The 25,259-nt window shown below is 28.1% G+C and overlaps 2 protein-coding genes and 1 non-coding gene across 5 annotated transcripts in view; 1 reads left to right on the plus strand and 2 right to left on the minus strand.

The window, feature by feature from the left end:
• Nucleotides 1-961: 961 nt before the first annotated feature.
• On the minus strand, nt 962-11,153 carry LOC107438398 (uncharacterized). The gene is made up of 2 exons (XM_016050682.4): nt 10,442-11,153; nt 962-5,450 (listed from the first exon to the last, which is right to left on the minus strand). Exons 1-2 carry the CDS (start codon nt 10,857-10,859, stop codon nt 4,636-4,638), a joined length of 1,233 nt encoding a protein of 410 aa, XP_015906168.3. The 5' UTR covers nt 10,860-11,153; the 3' UTR covers nt 962-4,635.
• Nucleotides 11,154-18,201: 7,048 nt separating this feature from the next.
• Nucleotides 18,202-18,274, minus strand: TRNAR-UCU (transfer RNA arginine (anticodon UCU)). The gene has a single exon. It is a non-coding gene; the product is annotated as a tRNA-Arg (tRNA).
• LOC107438397 (uncharacterized) overlaps nt 18,239-25,259 on the plus strand; it is a 36,191-nt gene continuing 29,170 nt past the window's right edge. For 2 of the 3 annotated variants that reach the window (XM_087159016.1, XM_087159017.1), the window contains exons 1-3: nt 18,239-18,563; nt 18,698-18,781; nt 22,786-23,919. In XM_087159016.1, the coding sequence (XP_087015142.1) occupies nt 18,745-18,781; nt 22,786-23,919 (1,171 nt within the window). In that variant the 5' untranslated portion in view covers nt 18,239-18,563; nt 18,698-18,744. Of the gene's footprint in view, nt 18,782-22,785; nt 23,920-25,259 lie in introns of all 3 variants that reach the window. The other variant, XM_087159018.1, reaches the window with a different exon arrangement.

The raw sequence follows: 25,259 nt of genomic DNA on the forward strand, positions 1-25,259 counted from the left end.
TTTTTGTACGATACCTAATTATTGGACTATTTAATCATGGCGAAGAAAATGTATAGGAACCCTAACGTTATGTTCAGAAATATATATCCGAGAGAAAAGAATAACGTGTAAAATCTGTGTCATAGAAGGACAATATTAGATAAAAAGTACTGTATGTGACAGGGGTCTGTCCAGGCCGAATTTACTACCGTTTAGCGGTACCTTCACAAATACAACTTTAGGAAAAACGGCAGTTTCACAAATTCAACTTTAGGAAAAGCGGTAGTTTCACAAAATACTTTTTCTTAAAATTTTATTTTTTTATCCCTTAAGAAACGATAAATCCATATTTTTACCATACTTTCGTGTTGATTTTTTAATATAATTTTTAATTTTTCACAAATTATGTCTAAATTTTCACAAAATAGGTACCTCTTACAAAAACCTAGACAGACCCCTGGTGATATAGGAAAGAGACTATTGAACTTTTTTTGTATAACGGTGGGTGATATTTGAAACACATTGCTAGAAATTATTTTACAGAACAAAAAATTTCAACACACTTTTTTCAGTAGATATTACTAAAACTAGCTTAATGTCACACATGTTACTCTGCTCTAATATCTTAATGGAAAAAATAATGTGAAATCTATATTTTACACATATACGTAAATGAAGTATGGTATGTTGTTCCTTCTTTCCAATGAAATTTGTAGACTGAAAATCTTCTTTCTTTCCCTCTTTGTTATTATTATTTTTTATAAGTTTACACTTGCAGCAGTAATCCTGCAACAAGTTTCTAGGTTTAAGTTAAAACTTTCAATATTGATAGAATTATTTTTCCCCAATAGTCAATTCCTTTGATAATTTCAGGTTTCTTTGACCCTTAAACTCTGAATTAATGCAAAATGAGTTTTGAGGAGAGAATATTTTTATTTATAGGTGAATAGTTAAAAAAAAAAAATAATAATAATGACAAATACAATTTTTAAAAAGTTTATAACAATCAATTTCTTGAACAAGAATTGCAAAAATGTTGCTAATTATTCAACATCACAGACTCCACATCAGCGCAAATACGTCGAAACTTGTAGAAGAAAGGGGGGAGGTACTACGACATATCTCCTGGGATCGATAATACTTCAGTGCAAATATATATATATATCAAATATATTTGCAGATTTGTGTAAGCAAAATTAAAACTTAACTTTATGTTAGGTTAGTCTTACATATTTTAAATAGGGACCCATTATTCGTAAAAAGGGATCCAAAAATATGAAAGTTCTAGGTCCTATTTCCAAATTGTGGCTAAATCACAGAATACATTTATTGCTCATTTTCTTAGAATAAAAATATCATTCAAAGGCACAGGTGAAAGCTTCCACATTACAAAAAATAGTTCATGCCCAATGCTCTATAATATATACAGGTGTCAACAAATTAAGCTTGTCACAAATTAAATTAACATCTAAAATGTATGTGTTAAGGCAGGGGTCTGTCCAGGCCGAATTTACTACCGTTTAGCGGTACCTTCACAAATTCAACTTTAGGAAAAACGGTAGTTTCACAAATTCAATTTTGGAAAAACGGTAGTTTCACAAAATACTTTTTCTTAAAATTTCATTTTTGTATCCCTTAAGAAACGATAAATCCATATTTTTGTGTTGATTTCTTAATATAATTTTTAATTTTTCACAAATTACGTCTAAATTTTCACAAAATAGGTACCTGTCAGAAAAACCTAGACAGACCCCTGGTTAAGGTAACATTCATTAGTATATCACATAGTATTCATTATAAAATGAATATCTCCATATTGCTTATATCAACATAGCAATGGTCTTAAGTTTGGCAAATACCACAACACAAATCAGCATAGCTTTTTATAATACAGCTGACTACAATATACAAAAAAATATATAAAAAATACACAAAATACATAAAAAATGCACAAAATACAAAAAAAATAAAATAAATTTTAATAAATTAAATGTTTAAAAATCTCTTTAATGATACAAAATATGTGCTCTGGCCCTAAGTTGTAAACAAGTTATAGTTTTTAAAAAATTGAACTGTGACTATAGCACACTTATTTGGGAGTCGAAAAATATGTAGGAACAATAGCAGCATAAAGCAGAGTTGAAGGGAAAAAAACAGTTTTGTTTTCCTTCCTTATTTCACAAAAAGAAAGAAATAAAACTAGGCTATTTTAATGCCCTAAATTAAAAATAGTTAAATAATAAAAAGTATTTAATAGATTTTTTTTTTCAACAATTAAATTATGTTTTTAATAAGGAAAAATATCCATTTTTCTTCAATGCATATGTATATGCATGTCACTTAACCATGCAATTAAAAATTTAATATCTTAATGTTGTATTAGCAATGCATGTAAAAGAGTAAATTTCTTTTTACTTGTCAGTATGTATGCACATGCCACACTTCAGCATTGTTTAATAAATGTTATTGTTTAGCAACATACGTGTTAACAATTTATAACATTACTGCATCAACAATTTATAACAAATCAATTTACTTGTATATAAAACATATGAAATAAAATTTTTTGATCCAATGAATCACAAAAATTCGAAGCATAAAAAATTTAAGAAAATACATTTTTCCAATTAAAAAATATTGGAAAATGATGAAATTGAGAAAAAGACTGAAATGTTAAAATGGCTGCATATATATATTGGAAAATAAAAGTAAGTTTTAGAACTAATACTTTAAAAATTAAGTAATTTTTGTCTTTTGTTTAAACACAATAAATTAATGGATGAATGAAATAATTTCTTTATGAATGAAATAATTTCTTGAACAAGAATTGCAAAAATAATGCTAATTATTCAACATCAGTGATTCCGCCTAAGCGCAAATATGTCGAAGCTTGAAGAAGAAACGGGAAAAATAAGTTACGACACATCTCCAGGTACCGATAATACTCCAGTGCAAATATTTATGTATAGTACGTCTGCAGATATGTATAAGCAAAATTTTATAACTTTAAGTTTGGTTAGTCTTATTTAAAAGACTTATTCAAATATAACTCTTTTTAATTTGAAATCCCTTGTTTTGTCTATCAATAAATAAGATATCATAAATGTGAACATTAATGTGGATGGATAAAGAAGTGGAAAATACATATTTTAAAATGAACCCATTATTAGTAAAAAGGGATCCAAAAATAAGAAAGTCCAAGGTCCTATTTCCAAATTCATTTACTGCTCATTTTCTTAGAATAAAAATATCATTCAAAGGCACAGGTGAAAGTTTCTACAAAAAATAGTTCATGCTCAGTGCTCAGAAATATATACAAATGTCAACAAATTTACCTTGTCACAAATTAAATTAATGTCTAAAAAGAATGTGTTAAAAAGGTAACATGTATATAGCATTCTTTAAAAAATGAACATCATCATACTGCTTACATCAACGTAGCAATGGTCTTATGTTGGGCAAATACCTCAACACAAATCAGTGCAGCTTTTTATAACATAGCTGGCTATAATACACACAAAATATATGAAATATATACAAAATACATAAAATATATACAAAATATATAAAAAATACACAAAATATATAAAAAATAAAAATTTAAAATTTTTTTTGTTTAAAAAACTTTTTAATGATACTAATTGTGTGGCATAAGTGGTAAACAAGTTACAGTTTTTAAAAAATGTTACTGTGCCTATAACACACTTAATTGGGAGTCGAAAAATATGTATGAACAACAGCAGCTTAAAGCAGAGTTGAAAAAAAAAAGTTTTTTTTCTTCTTCCTTTTTCACAAAAAGAAAGAAAACTTGGTTATTTTAATGCCCTAAATTAAAAAGAGAAGGGAAAAATATTTCTGATCAAAAAGAGAAGGGAAAAGTATTTCCGCCCTTAAGATTAAAACCAATTAAACTTTTCAGTCTGTTTTCGAAGAGCATAGTCTAAACAGTTATCTCTTAGTTGGGAAACCGACTCAAACAGAAATTTTAACCTTTTTAGTTTTGAAAACCACTACATTGAATTAGAACTTATTACTTACCACATTCATCATACTATTTCATAAGATTAAATTGTTACTTCTATCTTTAAAAAAATGTTATATATACTATGAAAAAAGAATTTCACTTATAAGACACATGTATATATTAATGTTCTACAGTTTGAAAAAAAAATTACATTTTTACAAAGTTGTTACTAATACTGTTTTAAAACTTTCTTTTGTAAAACTAGAACAAACTTTAAAAATATTCACTTATTTTTTAAAAACCTTTGGTCACTACTCTAAGGTCTTGTAAGAAAATTTTAATCTATGTGTCTCAAATTAAATGTAAATTTATCAAATAACTACTCAAATTAAAGCAAATTTATTTTGAAGTAGTATGTACTCATTAGTCGATTCTTACAGCTTGGAATGCATACTAGTTTGCTCTTTAATGACAATTTCATTACTAAAATTGTTGATGGTAAATATCAATGTCATTTAAAATAACACTATTGAATCATCACTTATACATTTCTATAATTGTAATTATGGCAATGAATTAGATATAATTAAGCTATCTAGTAATATTTAATTAAAATCTCAAACAATAGGTAAAACCCAGAGAATATGTATTTAGAAAAATACTCTTTTGAACTAGTCTGCTTCATTAACGTCTCAAAATAGAGCGTTATAGACTGCTTCAATTACTTTCAATTCATATTCTAACTGATATGCTGCATTTTTTAACTGGACAGCTTGTTCACTCACCGATCCCTTGCGGACATCGATAGAAGCAAAAACAAGGTTTACTACATCCAAAGCCACTCCAACACCAGCTAATACGCCTTGAGTGATCATTTTTGCTGTAGCTTTTGTGATAAGCTCTGTAGATGCAATTCCTGCTTTTGCAGCAGCATTGTATATAAGCATTCCTAGGTCACTCCCCATATCAAGTAGTTTGACTAGACCCAAAACAGTGCGGTGTGTTATAACAATACAATCGAATAATAGACTATTATTTTTACGGAACAATATTACAACAAAGACAAAAGCTATAACAACTGGAACTATCTGCACAAAACCAGAATAAGCACCCAAACCAGCTGGAGCAGCTTTTTGAATAAAAAGATTAATAAGTCTTTTTATTGAAGAATGCACAACTCCATTTTTTAAAGAACGAAAATCTGTAACATCAGCTTTAAAATTTTTTAGACCTTCAAAAATTTCTTGAATTATATCAAATCCAATGATTTTATCCAATAAATCTATTAAGTTTTGAGAATGCTTGAACCACTTAGCCAAGGGTGAAAATTGTTCTCCGTCCTTTGCAAGAATTGCTTTCGCCTCATTCATCTTCTTTTGCAAGAGAGTTACTTCTGTTGCAGATGTACCAAATACAGTAGCACCACCTGCAAGTGAAGCGATTCCCCCAACAGCGCCTAAAACTATAGCAGCAGGTGGGAAAACAAGCGATACACCAATAGCTACACCTGAAAATATTATAATATTAATAAACATAATCTTCATTGGTTTGTTCTTTTAACTACTATATATCCAATTAAAATTACCAATACAATAAATTAAATACTTTGTAAAAAAATATCTATAATACAGACTTGTATAACATACACAAATGCTGTTCACCAAAAATGTGTCACCATCACAGAATTTGTTTACTATTATTAAAAAGAACAAAAAAACTTTTTTTTTGTTCCTTTTCTTACCAATGCAAATGCGATTTAAAATTACATTTATATGACTTAAAATCACACATCGTGATTCCTATTCACAAGATTTAAGAATGCGCATAGTATCTAATATTTTAGCAATTTTATGTTAAATATCGTGTTTCATATTCACAGGATTTAAAAGCCATTATTATCATTCATGTTCAAGTAACTTAAAAATTATTCATTGAAATTCGTATACAGGCAATTTTAAAATGAAACAATGAGATTTGTATTCATGCGATTTTAAAATCACGCATTGAGATCTATATTCACACTATTTTAACAAATAAATAAAATTTCACATCAATATTTTTATTGAAACATTGATAAATATTCAACGGATAAATGCTTTCGACATACTTTTTTCTAGTTCAAGTTTTAAGTATTTTTTAAATGTTTTTGCACTTATTATTTTCGGATTTCTACTTTCGGCTTTCTTGGTTTTTTACCGAACTTAGCAGTATGAATCAATATAAAGTTCCATAAAAATTACATATTTCTATAACATTTGTCATTTTCAAATAATTTTCGCCAAAATGAGGTGGTGATGAAAGGATTGAAACTAGTAACAAGAGTTAGCGTGTGAAGAGTTTTTTTTAATTGAGATTTCATGTTCACAAAAAGTTTTTCTTTTTATCTAAGTCTGCTATTCTTTTAAGACTGTCTCAAATATGTATTTTTAGAATCTTTATAGAAAAAAAAAAGTACACACAAGGCAAGAGACAGACCTAACTAAAAAAAAAAACTTTCTATAAACACAAAATATCAAAAACTTCCTGCAAGTAAGTTAGACTCTAATAACTAATATCAACTCTTACATCACAACCCAATTCTACTGAGATTCTTTCAAAAATCAATGATTCTTTCTTATAAGTGTTGTAATTTTTATTAAACTTTACATGGATTATTATTTATTATATATATACCAGCATATATTTATTTACATTTAGCAGTTTTTTGAAGATATAAAACTAGTCATTGATTCACTCAACTCTTTGTTGTATCCGAATTTTGTAAAATTGACCACAGGATAAAACATGGAAATTTTAGCTGTTTTATATACATATACAGAAGTTCTCCCTAGAAATAAAAAAGGCCAGGGCACTTTTAGTTCATTTATCACTGTTAAAAAATTTATCAGAATCTGTAATAACTGAATTTGATCTTCATTTTTTAAATTACCCTTTTACATTATTTTACAAGTAAATTTCCCAAAGTAATTCTCACTCTAAATTTCAAATTCACAGAAAACTTTTAAGCTTTCAAAAAAAAATAAGAAAATTAAAGGCAAGCTAAAAGACAATCTCTCTAAACATTTTTATAAGGAAGTCTCCCCTTCCTGCTTTTTGATTCTTATAAATGTGTCCTCTTTGTAAAAATAAGCTGCTCTATCCCTTAAGCTCACTTCCTTTATATTTTAGGAAAAAGTTCTTTTCTTGACTACCTGTTTTAATTTAAATTAATAGATAATAATAACTTTAATTTAATTCCTTCATTTTAAAAAGATTTTTCTTATGTTGTCCAGTCATCTAGTTAAAATTGACATGATATTCGGCCTCAGACATATTCACATTAAAAAAAATTTCTTTCAAAATTTTAGATTAAATTTTTTAAAGGTATTGTCAGATTATTATACAAGGGTTGGGATTTCTTTAGGAAAAAAGTATATTTTTTTCAAGACACTGAAAAGGACAGGATATAATTATGATCTAAAAATAACCAGTACAATTGGCTTGTATAATAACTCTTGGCTTGTATTTAAACACATAAAATTTTATGTAGTACAAAAAAAAATTGTAAGTTTCCCTGCATATCTCTTTTTAAAAATATTGTTTTCGTAATTTACTTTTATACAAAATTATAATATCTATTTAAGCTATTATAATATTTTATTATTTAACAGATTATGTCTTATTCCCATAAATAAATATAAATATGCATCTGTACATCTAAATAAAATGTGTGTATTTATTATTTTAAGTTTACATATTGTAATTTTTATATAAAAAAATTTATTTAATTAATTTAATAATTCAGAAGAAATCAATTATTTCTGGTTCAATATTTATGGATTTCTTTTTTGAGGAGGGAGGGGAGAGTATAATAATGAATTATTTTATAAAAGTTTCAAATTTTTCTGTTATTTCAATAATGAGTGAAAATCACTTTTTCAAGTATACACATAAAATGGTACAGTAGGGAACCGATTATCCGGAACGATCGGGACCATCGCTATTCCGGATAACTGATTTTTCCGGTTTTCTGAATCGCTACAAAGAGCCGTTTGTTTATTGTTTAACAAAAAAATGTTTTTTTGGAAATAATCTTAAAAAGAAGAAAAAATGATGAAGGAATACACTAATGATTATTTCCAAAATGATGGTAAGGTAAACATCTTTCAAAAAAGAAAAAAAATCCTAAAATCTTATGAGGAAAAAAATTTTTTTTTTTAAATGGCGCGAAAATTTAGCGAATTTCGTTCCGGTTTTTTGGTTTTCCGGTTTTCTGATTTCCGGATAACGGGTTCTGTACTGTATAAGGTTATTTAAAATTTTTTGAGGATCAAATTCAGTTATTAGTAATTACCAGAGCTCATTCTAGGCAGGGTAAACAGGGCGCAGAACCCTGCTGCCCTTTTAGTCAAAAGAATCCACCCTGTTGCCCCTGAAGTAAATTAGTGCCCTTATATAATAGACTCCATACCCTTTTTGTCCTCAACCCTACTTTGTTTTTTCCCCTAACTCTACTATGGATTTCTTAAATTTTTGTTATTTTCAACTCTTTTTATTTAGTTTGTCATTGATGTCAATACATAGATTTATATGGGAAGGGAAAAATAGCCATCACACCCCCTTGTTGCACTTGTCTTTGAAAGTTTGCAGTTACTTCCACTATCATAAAATCATAATTATTTAGAATGTCTAAAGACCATAGAAAGAAATTATTGCCTTTTTAGAATAATAATGCCCATTTTTTAAACTTCTGCACCCTGCCCTTTTTTCTGCCTAGAATGAGCTCTGAATTACATAATATTACACATTTTGATGAATTTTGAAAGAGGTAAGTGAGTCCCCTTTTATGTGAGGATGTCCCCTGCCCTATTTTTATTTCTAAGGAGAACTTTGAATTTGTTATATATATCACTCATGGGCTGCAATAGTGGCACAACTAAAAAAACATGTGTTTTGGTCTAACAACAGGTGTAAATATGAAAATGCACATTCTTTTCAGCAGCAATACCAGCACAACTCTAGCTCAAGTTGAAGGTAATATTCGTTTAAGAAAGCTAAAGAATTTCTTATGCATTTCATTAGCAATGAAAACTTTAAACCCACTTATCACAAAACACGACTTTTTGAGTTGTGCAGCTGTTGCAGCCCATAAGCGATATATTAATATCAAACTTAGGAAAAATTAATCTATCCAATTATGAATGCCACTGTGACGAAAATAAATATTTTAAATTTGTTGAGAAACATCATAAACATATTAATACAAGAAATTTAAACATTATAAAAAACTCAGAACTAAGAAATTTAATGTTAAAAGTCACAAAATTTAGACCCATTTACCATACATCAATTCAGAAAATTCTAAAATACTTTCTTAATGTTCTCAATAATTCTTGTTTAAAAATATCAAATAAATTCTACGTTTGTTCTGTTTGGCTCGAGCAATATAACTCCAATACCTATTAATAATGCAATAATTAAGGGATTAATCAAAAATTATGTAAGCACTAAAGGGGGAAGTTTGAGATTTATTAATTTCTGCGGGGGAAAATAAAAAATTCAAAGAAAAAACTCTTAAAATTTCTTTTTTCAAAATTAAAATGTAAACAAAAAGAAAAATTGCACCTTTAAAATTTTAATAACAACTTTCCTTTTGGAAAAGTTTCCAATATATGTCTTACATATAGATAAAAAATTCCAACTTGCTCTCCAGGAACAGATAGGGAGTATTCATTTTGGGTAAAATAAAGAGTCAAAGTTAAAGAATGCAAGAGAAGAAATTGTAAACTAATTAAAATGAAAACTGCTTAAGAACTAAGCCATTGAATGCCCTGTCATTACTCTAAAAGTGAGTTTTGTGCTTTTGAGTTCTTAGAGCACACTTTAAACAGTGATGACACTCAGTTCAAAAATACGAGACAAAGTTTAATTTTTTATGATAACTTTCCCATCAAAGTAAAAATTAATATAAACTATAAATTTGAAGATAAGAATCTGAAGTATGATCAAATAAAATCCAGTAAAAATGTTCCCCGAAGTTCTTTAAAATCCAGAATCATGATAATTCTTAAAGATTTTAATTTTTTTTTTTTTTGTTGCAGTTTGTTTGATAAATTATTTAAAATATGTATGAAAGAGAAAAATGGTGTCACTTGAAAACTATGACCTGGGTTGTTAGAAAAGTCAACAGATAAATAAAAATTGCTTACATTTCATAAGTTGAAGAAATTTCCCCCATCTACATGTTTTTTTTTTAAAGAAAAATTTGCAAGTTTAAAATCTATTTGGCACCTTGGCGATTGCAGTTGGCGCGACAGATACGGAAATATCCCCTTTTGCTGACAGTTTATTTTAGTTTCCTTACTTTGCTCTTATGTAATTTAACCTATATTTTGGTGTGCAGTATTTTAAAATCTAATATGCAATGTTACAGGTAAAATATTAATTTAAAAAAAAAATTAAGGATCTTTTTTTTTTAAATTTCTTAATCATTTAAATCACAGTATTAATAAGTCATACCTCCAGCTATACCAACAGCACTGCCGGTTATTTTGGCGACATTACAATTAAAGCGATCAGTATTGATGCAATCAGCTATCTCTCTTAAACTAGAAACATTCTCTTTCCTAGAAGGAGTCCACTTAGGAAAATGTTTCTGAAAACTCTGTCGAGCCTTTTGTGCTTCATTGAAGGCATCGATAATCTCTTTCAGATTTCTTCTTGTTAACTCGAATTTATTAGTGAATTCCACATCATTCTCATCATCTGAAGATTCATCATTTAAATGACTGCCATTAGCCATGCTCTTAACAACTTCTCTAGCATTTTCAAAGATTAATGAAGCGATTAATTTTTCTTCTGCCTTAAGTGATTCAATTGTAGATGTATTGAAAACACTGTTAAATAAGGCCAAGTGTGACATATTTGCTTCGGTCATATCGTAACTTACATATAAAATCTTATCATCACATTAGTTTTAATCCATTTGATTAAAAAAAAGCAGCGAAGTGAAACCAAAACTTAACATGCGTTGTGTATTTAGTAGTAGCTAGAGTATATATAGAGTATATTTAGTAGTAGCTTAGAAGGCACTCTAGTAGTAGCCATTCGAGGATATATCAAAGATTCAGCATTGATAGTATGGGAAGCTTGGCAAAGGGAAGTTTCCCTTCTTCACGCGAAGCTTCTTTGCTGGCTATGTTTACCAATCATATCACGCATGCGCAGTCGGAGCTTTCCCCACTTCGGAGGTTTTACTTTCAGTTTAGATTCTTGCCTCAGCTATTGCTGCGATAAGACGTATCCTCTGTATTCTAAATTTTATAATTTATCAAACACGTCGGTATAGCTTTTCCATAGGGGTGTTCAGGAATTCAAAATTGAAGTGAATTTAAATTTAAAACAGGTGTCTAAACATATGTTTTATAGATTTTTAAATGGATTAAATATTTAAAACTGATATATTAAATTGGTAACGTTTAAATGTTCAAAACTGAGTAATGTATTAATAAATTTAAAATTACATTTTAAATTTACTGTATTAGAAAAATCTATTAAGTTTGGAACAAGAAACTAAGAATACGATTTTCATAACCATATCTCTTATAGTCTAGTAAAATAAGATTTTTTTTAATAAAGAATCAATACCCTGGATTTTTTTTCTTCATAAAAAGCTTTGTTCTGTTATTATAAATGATACGTGAAAACTCCCCATCTTTCATGTGAAACCTATCCGCTTTTTGAAAGAAATGGGGTGATTTGAGGAGGAGAAGGGAGCCTATTTTCCGTGAGAAATATTTTTCGGTATAAATCTTCCCACTGAATTTAATGAGATCATTCCAAGACGATCAGTCTAATTGTTTAGAAGTTATAAAGATTTTATGTATAAAAAGTACAAATTTGTACTTGATCCTATTTACGCTTTTGATATTGCTATCTCAAACAGTAAGACATTGTTTTCTTTAACGTGTAAAATCTGTGTTAGAGAAGGACAATATCTGATTAAAAGTAACCCACAGAACTGTATATAATATGGAAAAGAGACTATTAAACTTTTTTTTTATAACTGTAGGTGAAATTTACCACACATTGTTAGAAATTAATTTAAAAAACAAAAATTTTAACACCCTTTTTCCAGTAGATATTACAAAAACTTACTTAATGTCATACGTTAGCCTGTTCTAAAATCTTAATGGGAAAAATTATGAGAAAACTACATTTTACATATAAAAGTAAATGAAGTATGGTTGTTGTACCTTCTTTCCAATGAAATTTGTAGATAAAAAGTCATCAGTCTTTCCCCTCTAGTTATTATTATTTTGTGTCTTGTTTAAAGAAGTATATTAATTTTCAAACATTTTTATTTGCAAAACCTTTTTGTTCTTCAAAAATATGCGTGTATTCACAGAGTTAAAACTTTATGTCTTATCGAGTTCTTTTTTCCTTCTTATTTATTTCTTTTTTGTATGATATATATTCTTTAAAGAACGCGCTGATTTAACAAATGAAAAATTATTTGAAGTTTGAACTCTATTATTGCTAGCATAATCAAGAGTTTTTTATATATATATATATGTATTTGTAGTAATTGTTGTGCTAATTTACATTTTTTAAATTTATTTCGTCTACTTTTAGAAAGGGGAAAAATAAACGAAATGGGCATAAAATTACTTAAAAACGATTATGAAAAGAAAAAAAATCAATTTTAAATTTAAAGAAAAATTAATCTACCGTAACGTGGAGTTATAAAAGGAAAGTAAATGGCATGACAAAGGGAAGATTTTTAATAAAAATTGATTCAGAAAATTGTAAATATAACTAATTGTATGACAGTCACACTTTATTTACAGTTTTAAGTTGAATGGTATAAATTAAAAAATGGGGTTATTTATTTACATTGGAAATTTTAAAAAAATCATGGGCGATTGTCCAATGTAACACAGGGGCGAAGTACTATCCAGAGGAAAGAACGTTGGTGTCGATTCAATGCAACAACAAGAAACTCGCATTTAAAAGTAATTTTAGTTTTCAATTTTAAATTGAATTGAAAATGGAAACTCTAAATCCTCAAATGCCTTACTGAAAAATTTAAGTGCCAAATCTTCTACTATTATAAATCTTTTGACACGGAATATGCATAAGCTTTATTTCTGGCATCATTTCTCCTCTCAAAATTCCAATTTACGCTCATTTAGTGTTAATTCAGCAACAATTTATTTTTAACGATAACCCCCCCCCCCTAGCCTTGGTTATTATTGGAATCAATCCATTTCTAACAATACTAAATTCACTGAATATTTTCTGTTGAACGCTGGAAAAGTTTAGGTCTGAAACCGAGTTACTTACAATTTCTTTTAAAATAAATATTTTCAAATTAAATAAAATGCTCAACAAAATTCGAGGCAAGATGTAATGTGAAATTTTTTAAGGGACAGTAAAATATGATTGATATTTCTATTTATATGGAGGAAAAAAAAAAACTAAGGAAGGATAAGAATTTGTAGTAAAACAATTGTTGTATTTATCCCCTATCACCTTAACTCATTCGATTGCTTTAGAGGTTTCCAACATACATGAGGCCAGGGGCCACAATTAAAAACACAAATCAAATGGCGGAACGCAACTTATCTAAATTTTATCTAGGACTCTTTTATGTTTGAAGGAACATTAGATATTACTGTCAGATTTTTACCAAGTTGTACAAAACAAAAGTATTGAATTACAAATTAAAATAAAAAGTAGATTTTTAAAAATATTTAATTGTTATTAATAATATTTTTAAAAATATTAAATAAATAATAAAAATTCGGGCTACAATAACTTTAATGTGCACCTATGTATTAAACAATTAATGTGCAACAGATATCTAATTGTTAAGATATAAAGCTTTAAAAAGGTTGGTATTAAAACTTACATTGTAGCACACAAAATATTCAATGGGAAAATTGAGGTTTGTCTGCTGCAACCACCAGAGAATAGACATTTACACTTTAAATTTAAAATTTACACATGTGTGCTTAAATATTTTGGTCCAAAATGAGTGGTTTCAAAAAGTTAAATCGAAGAATTTCTTCGAGAAAAATTCTGATACGCACATGCTAAATTATCTTGACAAAATACAAAAAAATGAAATAAAAAAGAGCAACATACACGATTATTTTTGTATTTGAATAAATATTTTCTTGGATGCAAAACCTGAGAAATAAATTTTTTTGCACCGTCGGTATGTTAAATTTCACAGAAACGAAGATATTAAGTTTTTATTAACGAGAAAAGTATTTTAAACCCATATAGATTTTTTACGAAAATTGTCCGCAAAAAAAATGACAACTAATATTTTTTAGTTCGCGGGCCATAAAAAAAGGCTTCGCGGGCCGGATGCGGTCCTCCGAACCGTCAGTTGGAAACCCCTGCTTTAGAATAAGGTAAGACACATTGATTTTTAAAACGCATGACTGACTAATCGTATATGAGTAACTTGTAAAATAGCTGTAAAAAACTTGTCTAATAGCTGATAACAGTTTTAAGGAAAATTTGTCGGAATTTTTTTTTTAATGTCGTTATTTGTTTTGTTTTAGTTATTATATAGTTACTTAATTTTATTGTGTGCGGTGTAAAAAGAAATATCAAGAACTAAATTATTGTAAAGAATAAACATTGAATGCAAAATATTATGAAATAAACATTTTTCATTATGTTATTTTTAACTTGGATTTTGTTTATTAAAATATTTTGTTATCTATTGAAATATTTTTTTTCGTCTTATGGTTTACCTCTTTCAGATAGATACGTGTTTCCATTAAGTATGTAACATTGGCTATTTTTTCCTTTTGTTTTGTTTGCGTTCTCTACTATTTTAACACCTGACTTTGATTTTAACTCCATTTGATTGCTTTATATTGAATTGAGTACGTAATAATATTTGCGTTTAGAGCAGTGCAACCACTTTCAACTCTTGTAATAATTTATACTTTTAGCCAAATAATGATTTTTGAAATATAGATATAGGGGTATGAAAGTTTTATAAGAATTTTGAAGAGGTTGAATATAATATATTGTGAGTCTCAAATTTGTATGAGGCTCTTTTTTTTAAATTAAATATTTTATTTATTCCAAGTTCATAATTTCCAGAAAAAATAATATTGGTGAATTATTGTTTTGAAATAATGGATTTCTCAAAAAATAACTTTTCTATTTCTTTTAAAGTAATTATCTTTGTAGAAATAATAAAAATAATCATTTTTAACTAATTTAATTTCTTCTTACAATCATTACATTTCGTCAAATGAAAAGTTTTGAGCAAAATGCCGTTATTTGAACTCAAATTTAAAAGCTTAAAACGTAGGGCTACATCCAAATTACTAAAAACATCTTACTTTTAAACTTTATATTAAAGTAAAATTTCTTCGCAACCCAATTTCAATGAAAATAATACCTACCTTATAAATAACTTATTTCATTTTATGTATTTAATAACTTAATTTTTTTATTTTTTAAATAACTCAAATATTTAAATTTTATTTTATGTATTGCGTCATATTTAAATTAGGGCAGATTTTTAGTTGTCAACGTGCAACATTATTTAATTATTATATATTTATTACTTTGTTGATCGAAAATAAATTTGTTTAATTTTCTTTAACAGTAATATGTTTAAAGTTACTAGTTTTGTAAAATTTAGTTTTTTATAATAATTGTTTTGTAGTAAATATTACATTGTTACAATTTTAAAGACCATAGAGAGAATTAGTTTATGAAATATATTGCAATTTCAAATCTAATCCAGGTTTAGTCTTTACATACATCATAAATAGTTGAATTAAATATAAGCTTACCTCCAAATGAATATAATTCTCTGAATGCATTTTTTGAACCGATAAAAAAACTCTATTGAAAAATAATTAAAATATGTAAATTTTCAAAAAAAAGTTTATTGATTCAAATGTTGGAAAAAAATTTAATAAAATGTAAATAAAAGGAAAATATAATAACATAGGTAAAGAAATAGTCTACAAAATTAAAATAAAACTGCACTTAAAAAATATACTAAAGACAACCTGTAAAGTTACACAAAATTTGAGCTCATCGTTAGTAAGTTTCCTGACAGAATCTCTAGAAGGTTGTTTTATTTGAGAATCAGCCTATAAGTTAGGACAAATCGCAGCACCCTATATCCACTGGTTACATCTTATTTCAACCCTAAAAAGGCGCCCCTAAAACTCTAAGAAACTTTCCATTTATAACCAGACAAGTTATCTTCTCGTACATCCTATAGATATGCCACACTCACGCTGCCCCTTAAAAATGATGACCCATACTAAAGCTATCAAAAAAAATATAGATGAATCAGAGTATTTTGAAGCTGTGAACATTTTCCTATCGTAAAAAGAAATCAGCAAACTGATGCTCCTAACTTAAGTGCCTGATGTTCAAAGGTATACGAAGCATCAGTTTATAATAAGGAAAGTGCCCCTAGCGGCTTACGATAACATTTCCGGTCATGTGTTCCCATGCAATTCTTGCCTTACTTCCTCCAAAAGTTTGTCACAACATTTACGGGATACCCTCCTGTATATCAAGGAACAACAACATTACAAAGAGCAATGAGTTTGAAGTCGTGTCGAGGTTTAGTTCATTAATCAAGTAATGTTTAATTTCGGAGGGGGTTTTGTCCCCAAATCCATCCCCAAAACTATGCCACTATCCTATAGTTTGAAGTTCCTGGGACCTGTCGGATTAAGCGTAAGCGGGGCCCTAGGTCATTCAAATTTTTAGGGCCCTTAGATTAAATTTTTTTTCTCGTATGTTTTTTATTTATTCAAATATAAAAGTATTTATATATCTTTTCATTTAAGAAAGCACATTTAAAATAAAAATAAATAATAAATTAAATTTTACTTTTAATTAAATTTGAAATTTGATTAAAAGTGACCAGTTGTATGAGTTTTTTTCTAGAGTATATAAAACAATAAACAAACATTTACCTTTTAGTAAAAAATTTTGTAATTATTTATTGATCATATAGAATTACGGACACTAAATAATTATAAAACACTAAAAAAATTATGAGACACTTCAGTTGAGGCACTAAATAACTTCTTTTTCCTTTAAAACGTCTCACTAATGTCAACAACAAATTAACTCTTTGCTTCTTGTTTAAAGAAGTCTCAGCTCACTATAGTACTGCCTTTAATTTTTCGCGCGCAAATCAAAATAACAAATTTGAACTTAAAACATTGATAAATCTTATAATACATAAACTATAATAATACTTATAAATAATAACTAAAATAAGTAATAAATAAATATAATTAACATTATGTAAAAAAATTATCGTATATTATTATATATGTGAAATAGATTTTTTTTTTTTTAAATTATTGTTTTTCTTAATTTTTTAAAATTTATTTTCAAAAAATCCATTGCTATCATTGGGGGCCCAAGGCCATAGCTTAATGGGTAATCCAGCACGGCTTAAGACGTCCATCGATTGAAAAAGAGAAAGATTAACATTGACAACAGTTATATAGATCTCTTCAAAATATCTTACACGCTTAGGTGGAATATATTAAGAGCCTTTAATACCATTTCATCTCGTGAAACCATAATTAGCCATGTAAGATAATTATTTTTAATGATATACTATTTCTGAGGAAAAACTTTTAAATGATTACAGATTAGAATCAAAATATATTTTTAGAGATTATTTACTTTTAGATAATGATGTTCAGTAGTTTATAATTGCAGATAATTAATTATTTCTTAAAGATACAATAAATAACGAAAGAAAAAGAAATATATTTATAGAAGAATATATTTCTACTATGGATTTAAAAAGAAATAATAATTTAGAGCCCAGTAAGAAATATTTTAATAATTTTATACTTTGTACCGTACCCGAAGCGTGAAAGGTTTCCCGAATTTCATTTGTAACTAGTATATATACAGGCAGAAATATTTATTTATAAATTTTTAATGTCGAATCAAACTGCGAAATTTTGGTGAATCATAGAATGAGTGATATTTTCTTTTAAATCTCATTTTCAATAAATAAAATAAAGTAATATACTAAGGCAACGGTAATAAAATGAGTTTTTCCATTTAAATCCTCATAATTTTTAGCAACAGCTTTTTTTCCAGAAATTATTATAACAGAAATTTGATTCACAGCTTCAAAAAAAAAAATTTTCTTTTTACAAAATGCAATAAATAAATATAATAAAAAGAATACTCAAATATATATAAAAAGAATACTCATTAACCACACTGAGTTATGTACTCATCCCTGCCGGGATTCGAACCCGGGACCTTTGGATTAGAAGTCCAACGCGCTATCCACTGCGCTACAGGGACTCGTCCTGACGAGTGAAATAAATAAAAAAATTTCAGATAGTTAGCTTTAAGATCTTTTAATTTTGTTACGTTCATAAGTGCAGTTAAAGAAACAGGTTAAAAACAAAATATATAATCAAAATCGCACGTTGCAATGTTTTAAAAATGTAAAATCTTTTTACAAATTGTGTTACGTAAAGAGTGATATATATTTAATCTAGGCCTAATATTTATTCATTACTTCTAAGTGTTTTATATATTTTTTTCTTTCTGAATACGGCCTCTACAAATTACCGCTTATGGGCGAAAGGTAAACAGTATGTTATAAGTGAAATACTGTTTTGTATATTCGTCTTTTGTTCTTTTTATTATTCAGGAAAACATTTTTGTCGTAGTCATATATGATTATTCGTATTATTTTTAAAACAAGTTACTATATTTTAGTATTTCTGTAATCGGCTTGGACGTTTAGTAAACATACAAGATTTGCTATGGAAGAATTATATAGCAGCGATGATTCTGGAGATGGTAAATAATTATAGTTGTTTGAAATGTTGACAATTTAGGCATGTTAAAAATGCATCTATTTTGTTTATTTCGTAATGTTTGTGTTACATTCCTGTAATGTTTGTGTTTAAAATACGTGTATCCATTCTGTGAACAGTTCTTGAAGCAATTTATAATTTTTAATCATTATCATAATTAATTGCGTATTGTATTATTTTCATTTTACCTTAGATTCTAGCAAAATTTATAACTCTTTTAATTTTAACAGGAATGAAGGTAAACTATTAACTAAAGTATTTAAAAAAATTTATAAAAATTAAGCTTACATAAAAAATCTGCTTGATTTTAATTATGATCCAGAATTTTACTATAATATAATTTAAAATTCATGTACACACACTGTGTGATTTGACTTGTAGGATTGCCCCAAGCAATTCCTACAAGTTTTTTCCTTTAAGTTTTCAAGTAAAAAATCCTTTTGGCACTTTAGCAATTGTAGTTGGTTCAAATAGATACCAATATCAAATATTCCTAACTATTTTATCATAAAACACAGTTAACATCTATGCTACTCTATTACATTTTGTTATTTTTCATTAGAATTTTACAGTGAATCAATTTTTGTTGTTTAACTGTTTAGTCTCACTTGATGTGTTTAGAACATCTATGTGTAATGCTCTAGTGCATAATCTGGGTTTTGCCTTTATTTTCTTGTTTCTTTTTACCTGCTTTGTCAATTACAACACATAGTAACTGTTTTATTGTAAAACACAGTATAACATCTATGCTTCTCTACTGCATTTTGTAATTTTCCATTAAAATTTTACAGTGAATCAATTTTTGTTGTTTAACTGTTTAGTCGTACTTGATGTGTTTCGAACATCCACGTGTAATGCTCTAGTGCTTCATCTGGGTCTTGCCTTTATTTTCTTGTTTCTTTTCCTTTTTACCTGCTTTGTCAATTACAACTACAGTTAATTGATGAAAACAGCACTGACGATGAATTTCCCTAAAGAGCAAATTTTATCCTAATTGCATGCACTCCTGCAAATTATAAAAATAGCATAGGTAAAATAAACCTATTTTTTAGTAGACAAAGTAGTTTTCAATCAAAAGGAAAGAAAGGAAGAAAATTATTTAAAACTTAAATTGAGGCAAAGATATCTTATAATTAAATGATAAATTCAAAAGTAGATACTGGAGAAGGGATGGCAAGTTTCTCCTACAATGAAGAAAACTGTTCTGGAGGAAATAAGTTTCTTCCAACCTGTTGGAAGAGATTTAAAATATTCTTATTAAAAAAGAAGTATTAAATGTTACAATACATTTTTAAAACAGATTATGATTGCAATCTAGTTTAAGAAATGATATAAATGTTAATGTTAAAGTATTTTTTTTAATTTTTTTTATTTTATTTAATTTTTTTGTTTTAAAAAAATTAATAAAATGAAAAAAAAAGTTGCTGGAGAAATGAAAAGTACCTTTAGCTACTTAATATTTCATTTTTAAATATGTGTAAATATAAAAATCAGCATTTGAAAAGAAAAATAAATTTTGTGATTTTTTTCAAAAATTAAAGTAGCTTTAGTCCTTCAGTATATTATGTAAATGAGTACAGTAAAACCCTATTTTTATGTAAAAATCTTAGAACATTAATTTTAAATCAAATATGTTAAATCAAGTTATATTAATACTACTAAATTTACAAATCACATACTAAACATTTACACTATTTCAAATCACAACAGTTACAAAATAGCATACTAATTTGTATAATCAAGTACTGTTAAAGATGAATACTTTATGTTGTACAGATTTTAGAATTCTGTTTGAAACTGAAATAAATAACTTGAGAATAGTTTTGAAGAGAATTGATCTGAAAAACTTTTAACTTTCTTGTGATATATTAAATTTAATTTCTTAAATTTAAGCTATTCTTATAAAATTTATTCCTAAACAATTATATTAGTCTTTTATAGTTTCTTTATTTTGTTTTGTTCTTCTGGACGAAATTTTTAAGCCTTCCTTTCCCCTATATATTCATACTATTTTCTTGCCTTTACGAAAGTAACCTAGGTACTATTTTGTTTCAAGAATTATAAAAATATTGCCAGATTATTATTGATGCCTAATTAATTATGATTGCAGGTATTGCTGGTATTTTGGTACGGTGATCATCACTTATGAAAAACTTAAAATATGAAATCAGCATTTTTTTAAAAAAAAATTCGAATCTGCAAGAATGGAATCATTGCAGTAAAAAAAAAAAGATATGCTCAAACCATCCTTTATATAAAATCATAAATGCCCTTTCGAAAACTCAAATTTTTGTGTGGCATATGTTTAAAATAATTAAGAACTCTGCTCTTTATTTCTTCTATTTTCTCATCTTTGGAAAGCATATAAATAGCAAATTTTTTGTGCTCTGCCAACAAACAAAGTTACAGACTTGGATTACACCTCTTAGGGAAATAAAAAAAGGTTAGTTAAAAAATTATAAAACAGGGATTGTAAAGGATACGAGATTGAATAAAAATGTCGATCATCATTGAATGTCAATAATTATCACTCATTGAATAATGTAAATCTATCTTCAATTGTGGTGTAACTACCACTATAAATATTAAATACCAATTCACTAGTATATAAGACATGTTAACTTGATTCTATCAAGAGGTACCTTTTGATTGATGAAGGTTGGCATAGTCGATTTATAATTCCCCACAATGGTGAGCCGGACGTGATAGGAACTTGCCAACATTGATGGATGGGCCACATTAAACAGTTGATTTGCTTCAAAAAAATAATAAACTGCTCAAAGAAAAGAAGAAGAAAAAATCCGGTGAAGTAATAAACAAAAATGAAGAAGAAAAAAAAATTGACATAGTCGATTTATAATTCCGCACACAATAAATATCAGAAAAGTATTTAATGTTTTAAATGAACTTTGCAGAAAAGGATATACTGAAAGTTGTGAACTCCCAAACCATGTTGAATCTTTAATTTTAAATTTCCTGAGTCAAACAAATTTTCTAATATTTTAAATCCCTTCCGTAAATTTAAAAAATATTGTTCATTTTTAATTGAAATAACAAATGTAGATTCAGTATTAAAATAAAATATAAATGTAGCAATCAATTTAAATTTTAATGTATATGTAAAGTTTAATTCTGAATTTTTTTTTCTAAGCATCGTTATTCAGTTTATTAAAATCAGCTGCCTTATATAACCAAATGTTCTCAAAACAGACACGATTTTAACAGTTGACAAATGCTGTAATAGCTTTTCTACAGCCTACTGAAATGTGTAGCTGTTTATATATAGTAGAGACCCAGTTTTACTTTGCTTTGTGGTTTTATCTTGCTTCCTACATCATTTTCTGTTGTCTGTGAAAATTGACTATACCGATATTGTTAAAATATCCTGCTAATTAAGTTACACTTTTCTAGAAAATTCCGCTTTTATATGTTTTTCTGAAAGATCAAAATCATTTTTTCTCTACTAAGCCCATAGATACAAACATTTTTCAAGTTCTTTGAAAAAAACAAATGCTTTTTTTAAAAAAAAAAGCAAGATTTGTTTCTCAGCTGTTCATAGATGTTTCGTTCAGCTGTTTTTACAATTAGATGTTCCGTATATGTATGATTAGATGTACTTTCAAAGATGTTCTGTTCAGTTGTTCTGATGATTAATACAAGATGTAACAGGAGAGTAAAAAATTGAGATCTTACTGTGTGATCATAAGTCACTGGAATGGGAAATAAGGATTGTTTCAAAACTGATATCATGGGTTGTGAAAGGTGAATTGCTTGATCACATGCATGCGATCAAGGTCCTGAATGGGTTAATTCTTAAATGCTAAGATACAGAATGTAGTCTATATCTATAAAGGTTCTATTTATGCTTTTCAATTCAACTTAAAAATTTTAAATTAAGAATTATACAAATTAAATAACTATGAAAACAGTTTTAAAATTTTATTATCATTTTTTTAAAAAAGAATATTAATTATTTTTAACTTTCAGGTAAGTCTAACCGAAGTCCTTCTCCTGAACAAAGCTCTCATTCTGAAGCAGGGGATCAAAGTGATCAAGAGTCAGGACAAGTTGCCAGATCATATCGCAGTGAACGATCTGAAGCAAATGATAGTGACTCTGGTGATGGTAGAGCATCATCTCCGAATGGTCAAAGAGATTCAGATGATGCTTCTGAAAGACAGGATTCAGATCAAGAATCTAGAGGTCAGCAATCAGATGAGGAAATGCAACAATCTGATGCTGAAGCTCAACAATCTGGAGCTGAACATTCAGATGGAGAAGAACAGCAATCAGATGTTGAACAACAGTCTGAGGCTGAACAGATGTCTGAGGCTGAAGATGAAGCTCCGCAATCCGGAGGAGAGCAGCACTCTGAAAATGGGGAACAATCTGATGTTGAAGCACAACAGTCAGACGCTGAAGCAGAACACTCTGAAGCTGAGCAATCAGGTGCTGAAGCTGAACAATCTGAGGGTGAGCAATCTGATGTAGAAGCTCAACGGTCAGATGCAGAAATGGAACATTCTGATGTTGAAGCACAACATTCGGATGCTGAAGTTCAGCAGTCAGATGCTGAACAATCTGATACTGAGGCTCAACAATCTGATGCTGAAGCAGAGCAATCTGATGTGGAAGCTCAGCACTCTGATGCTCAGCAATCAGATCCTGAGGACCAACAGTCAGATGCGGAACAGCACTCAGATGCAGGTCAGCATTCTGATGCAGAGCAACACTCTGCTGGGGAAGAACAGCAATCAGATGCTGAGATGCAGCATTCTGATGCAGAATCTGAGGCTAGGCATTCAGATGCAGGATCTGAGGTGCAACACTCTGATAGGGAGAGTGTTAAAAATGCATCCGGAGATGATGCTTCTGAGCATCAAGTGTCAGATGAAGAAAATGATAAAAGTGGTTCTGAAGATGAGCACAATTCTGCACGTAGTGCTACTCCACAAAGTGCAAGAGTTCCATCAGATGCAGAATCTCCAAGGGGTAGTCCAGTTGCCTCTGATAGGGGTAGCCCGGCTGAGGAACTTTCTGATAAAGCACATTCTGATGCCGAAAAAGAACAATCAGATGTAGCGTCTGACAATGAGCGATCTGATGATGGTCGAAGAGAAGGTTAAAATTTTACTTTTTTCTTAAATTTGCTTTAAACCCACTAGCAGTTTCGCCTTTTTTATTTTTGTTGTTTCCAAATGTTCACAGTTTTTTTTTTATACAACTGTTGTGAAGACTAATTTCCCCCACCCTCCAATTAGAAAACTGATATGAAGAATTGTTTTTCTCCAATCTAATTCTAAATAGGTGGGTGTTCCATCTTAAAAAAAAAAAGTGAGTTTTTTTTTTCGTGTGCAGGCCCATTTGTAGGTAGAAAAAGGAGTGAGATTTTTAACGTGCATTAGGAGTATAAGAAAATTCGTCTTTCTACATGTAGTACTGCCGGTCACTATGTCATGAGTAGACAAAACTATTACAAATACTTCATTACAGAATTCCCATGGTATATTATTATAATATTTATGTATACAGTCGGACTTCTATTTAACGAACTTCCATTTTGCAATTTTTTTCGAGGTACCAAGAACATTTTGGAAATTTCTTCGTAAAATAAGTTCCAAATAACGAAGTGAATTCTCTATTTAACGAATTTTTCTTTGAGATCCACTTTCCTTATTTCTCAAAATATTTCAGAACATTTCAAACTTATTAACACATTTTATGGGGGAAATGACCTCATATTGATTTTCATAACCACTGAATTTTTAGAGAAAGCAGTAAAACCCCTTTCCCTTTTTGTTAGCATTTCAAACGAAAAATTCAGATAAAACAGATTTTATCAGTAGCAATTACACTTAAGAACGCATATGGTAATATATGTTTAAAATTACTTTTATAATAAATACAGCTATAATTTTATACATAAATTTAGCTTTTTTTAGTTGAAATTGCATGTAGCATGATAGTGTAACACTGAATAAATTTTTGCTCTATTCTTGCTTTCCATGTAGATTTCTTTTATGTTTAAGATTTATAAAATAAATAGTAGATACTAGTTTACAAGATAAAGGTGTGTCAATTGCTTTTTTAATTATATCTAATGTGTATGAATTTAAAACATGTTTTGTGTTTAAGTATTTCGAAAGGTGATTTTCTATTTAAAGAATTTTCCATAAAGCAAACTTATCGTGATTTAGTGACTTCGTTAAATAGAGGTCTGACTATATTTTTCTTGTTGGTAGCAAAAGTAATATATAATGATATTTTAATTAATAATTTAACCAATAAATTTTAAATTAATTTTACTCTCCACTATTTATAAGTAATTCAAATAAGTGTAGAAATACACTAATGAATGGTCATTCTCTTAAATTTTGAAAAAATTTCATAAAAGTTCTATTTATTTTGAAAATTATACTTTAATTTACATCCAGTGGAGAAACTTCAAATGTTGGAGGAAC

Source organism: Parasteatoda tepidariorum, chromosome 3 (assembly GCF_982258835.1).
Source record: "Parasteatoda tepidariorum strain Cologne lab strain chromosome 3, Ptep-v5.0, whole genome shotgun sequence".
NCBI lineage: Eukaryota > Metazoa > Arthropoda > Arachnida > Araneae > Theridiidae > Parasteatoda > Parasteatoda tepidariorum.

Coding starts and splice junctions, on each gene's coding strand:
- LOC107438398 (XM_016050682.4), bottom strand. CDS start 10,859: ATGACCGAAGCAAATATGTCACACTTGGCCTTATTTAACAGTGTTTTC. Junction 5,451..10,441: donor TGCTGTTGGTATAGCTGGAG/GTATGACTTATT, acceptor TAATATTTTCAG/GTGTAGCTATTGGTGTATCG.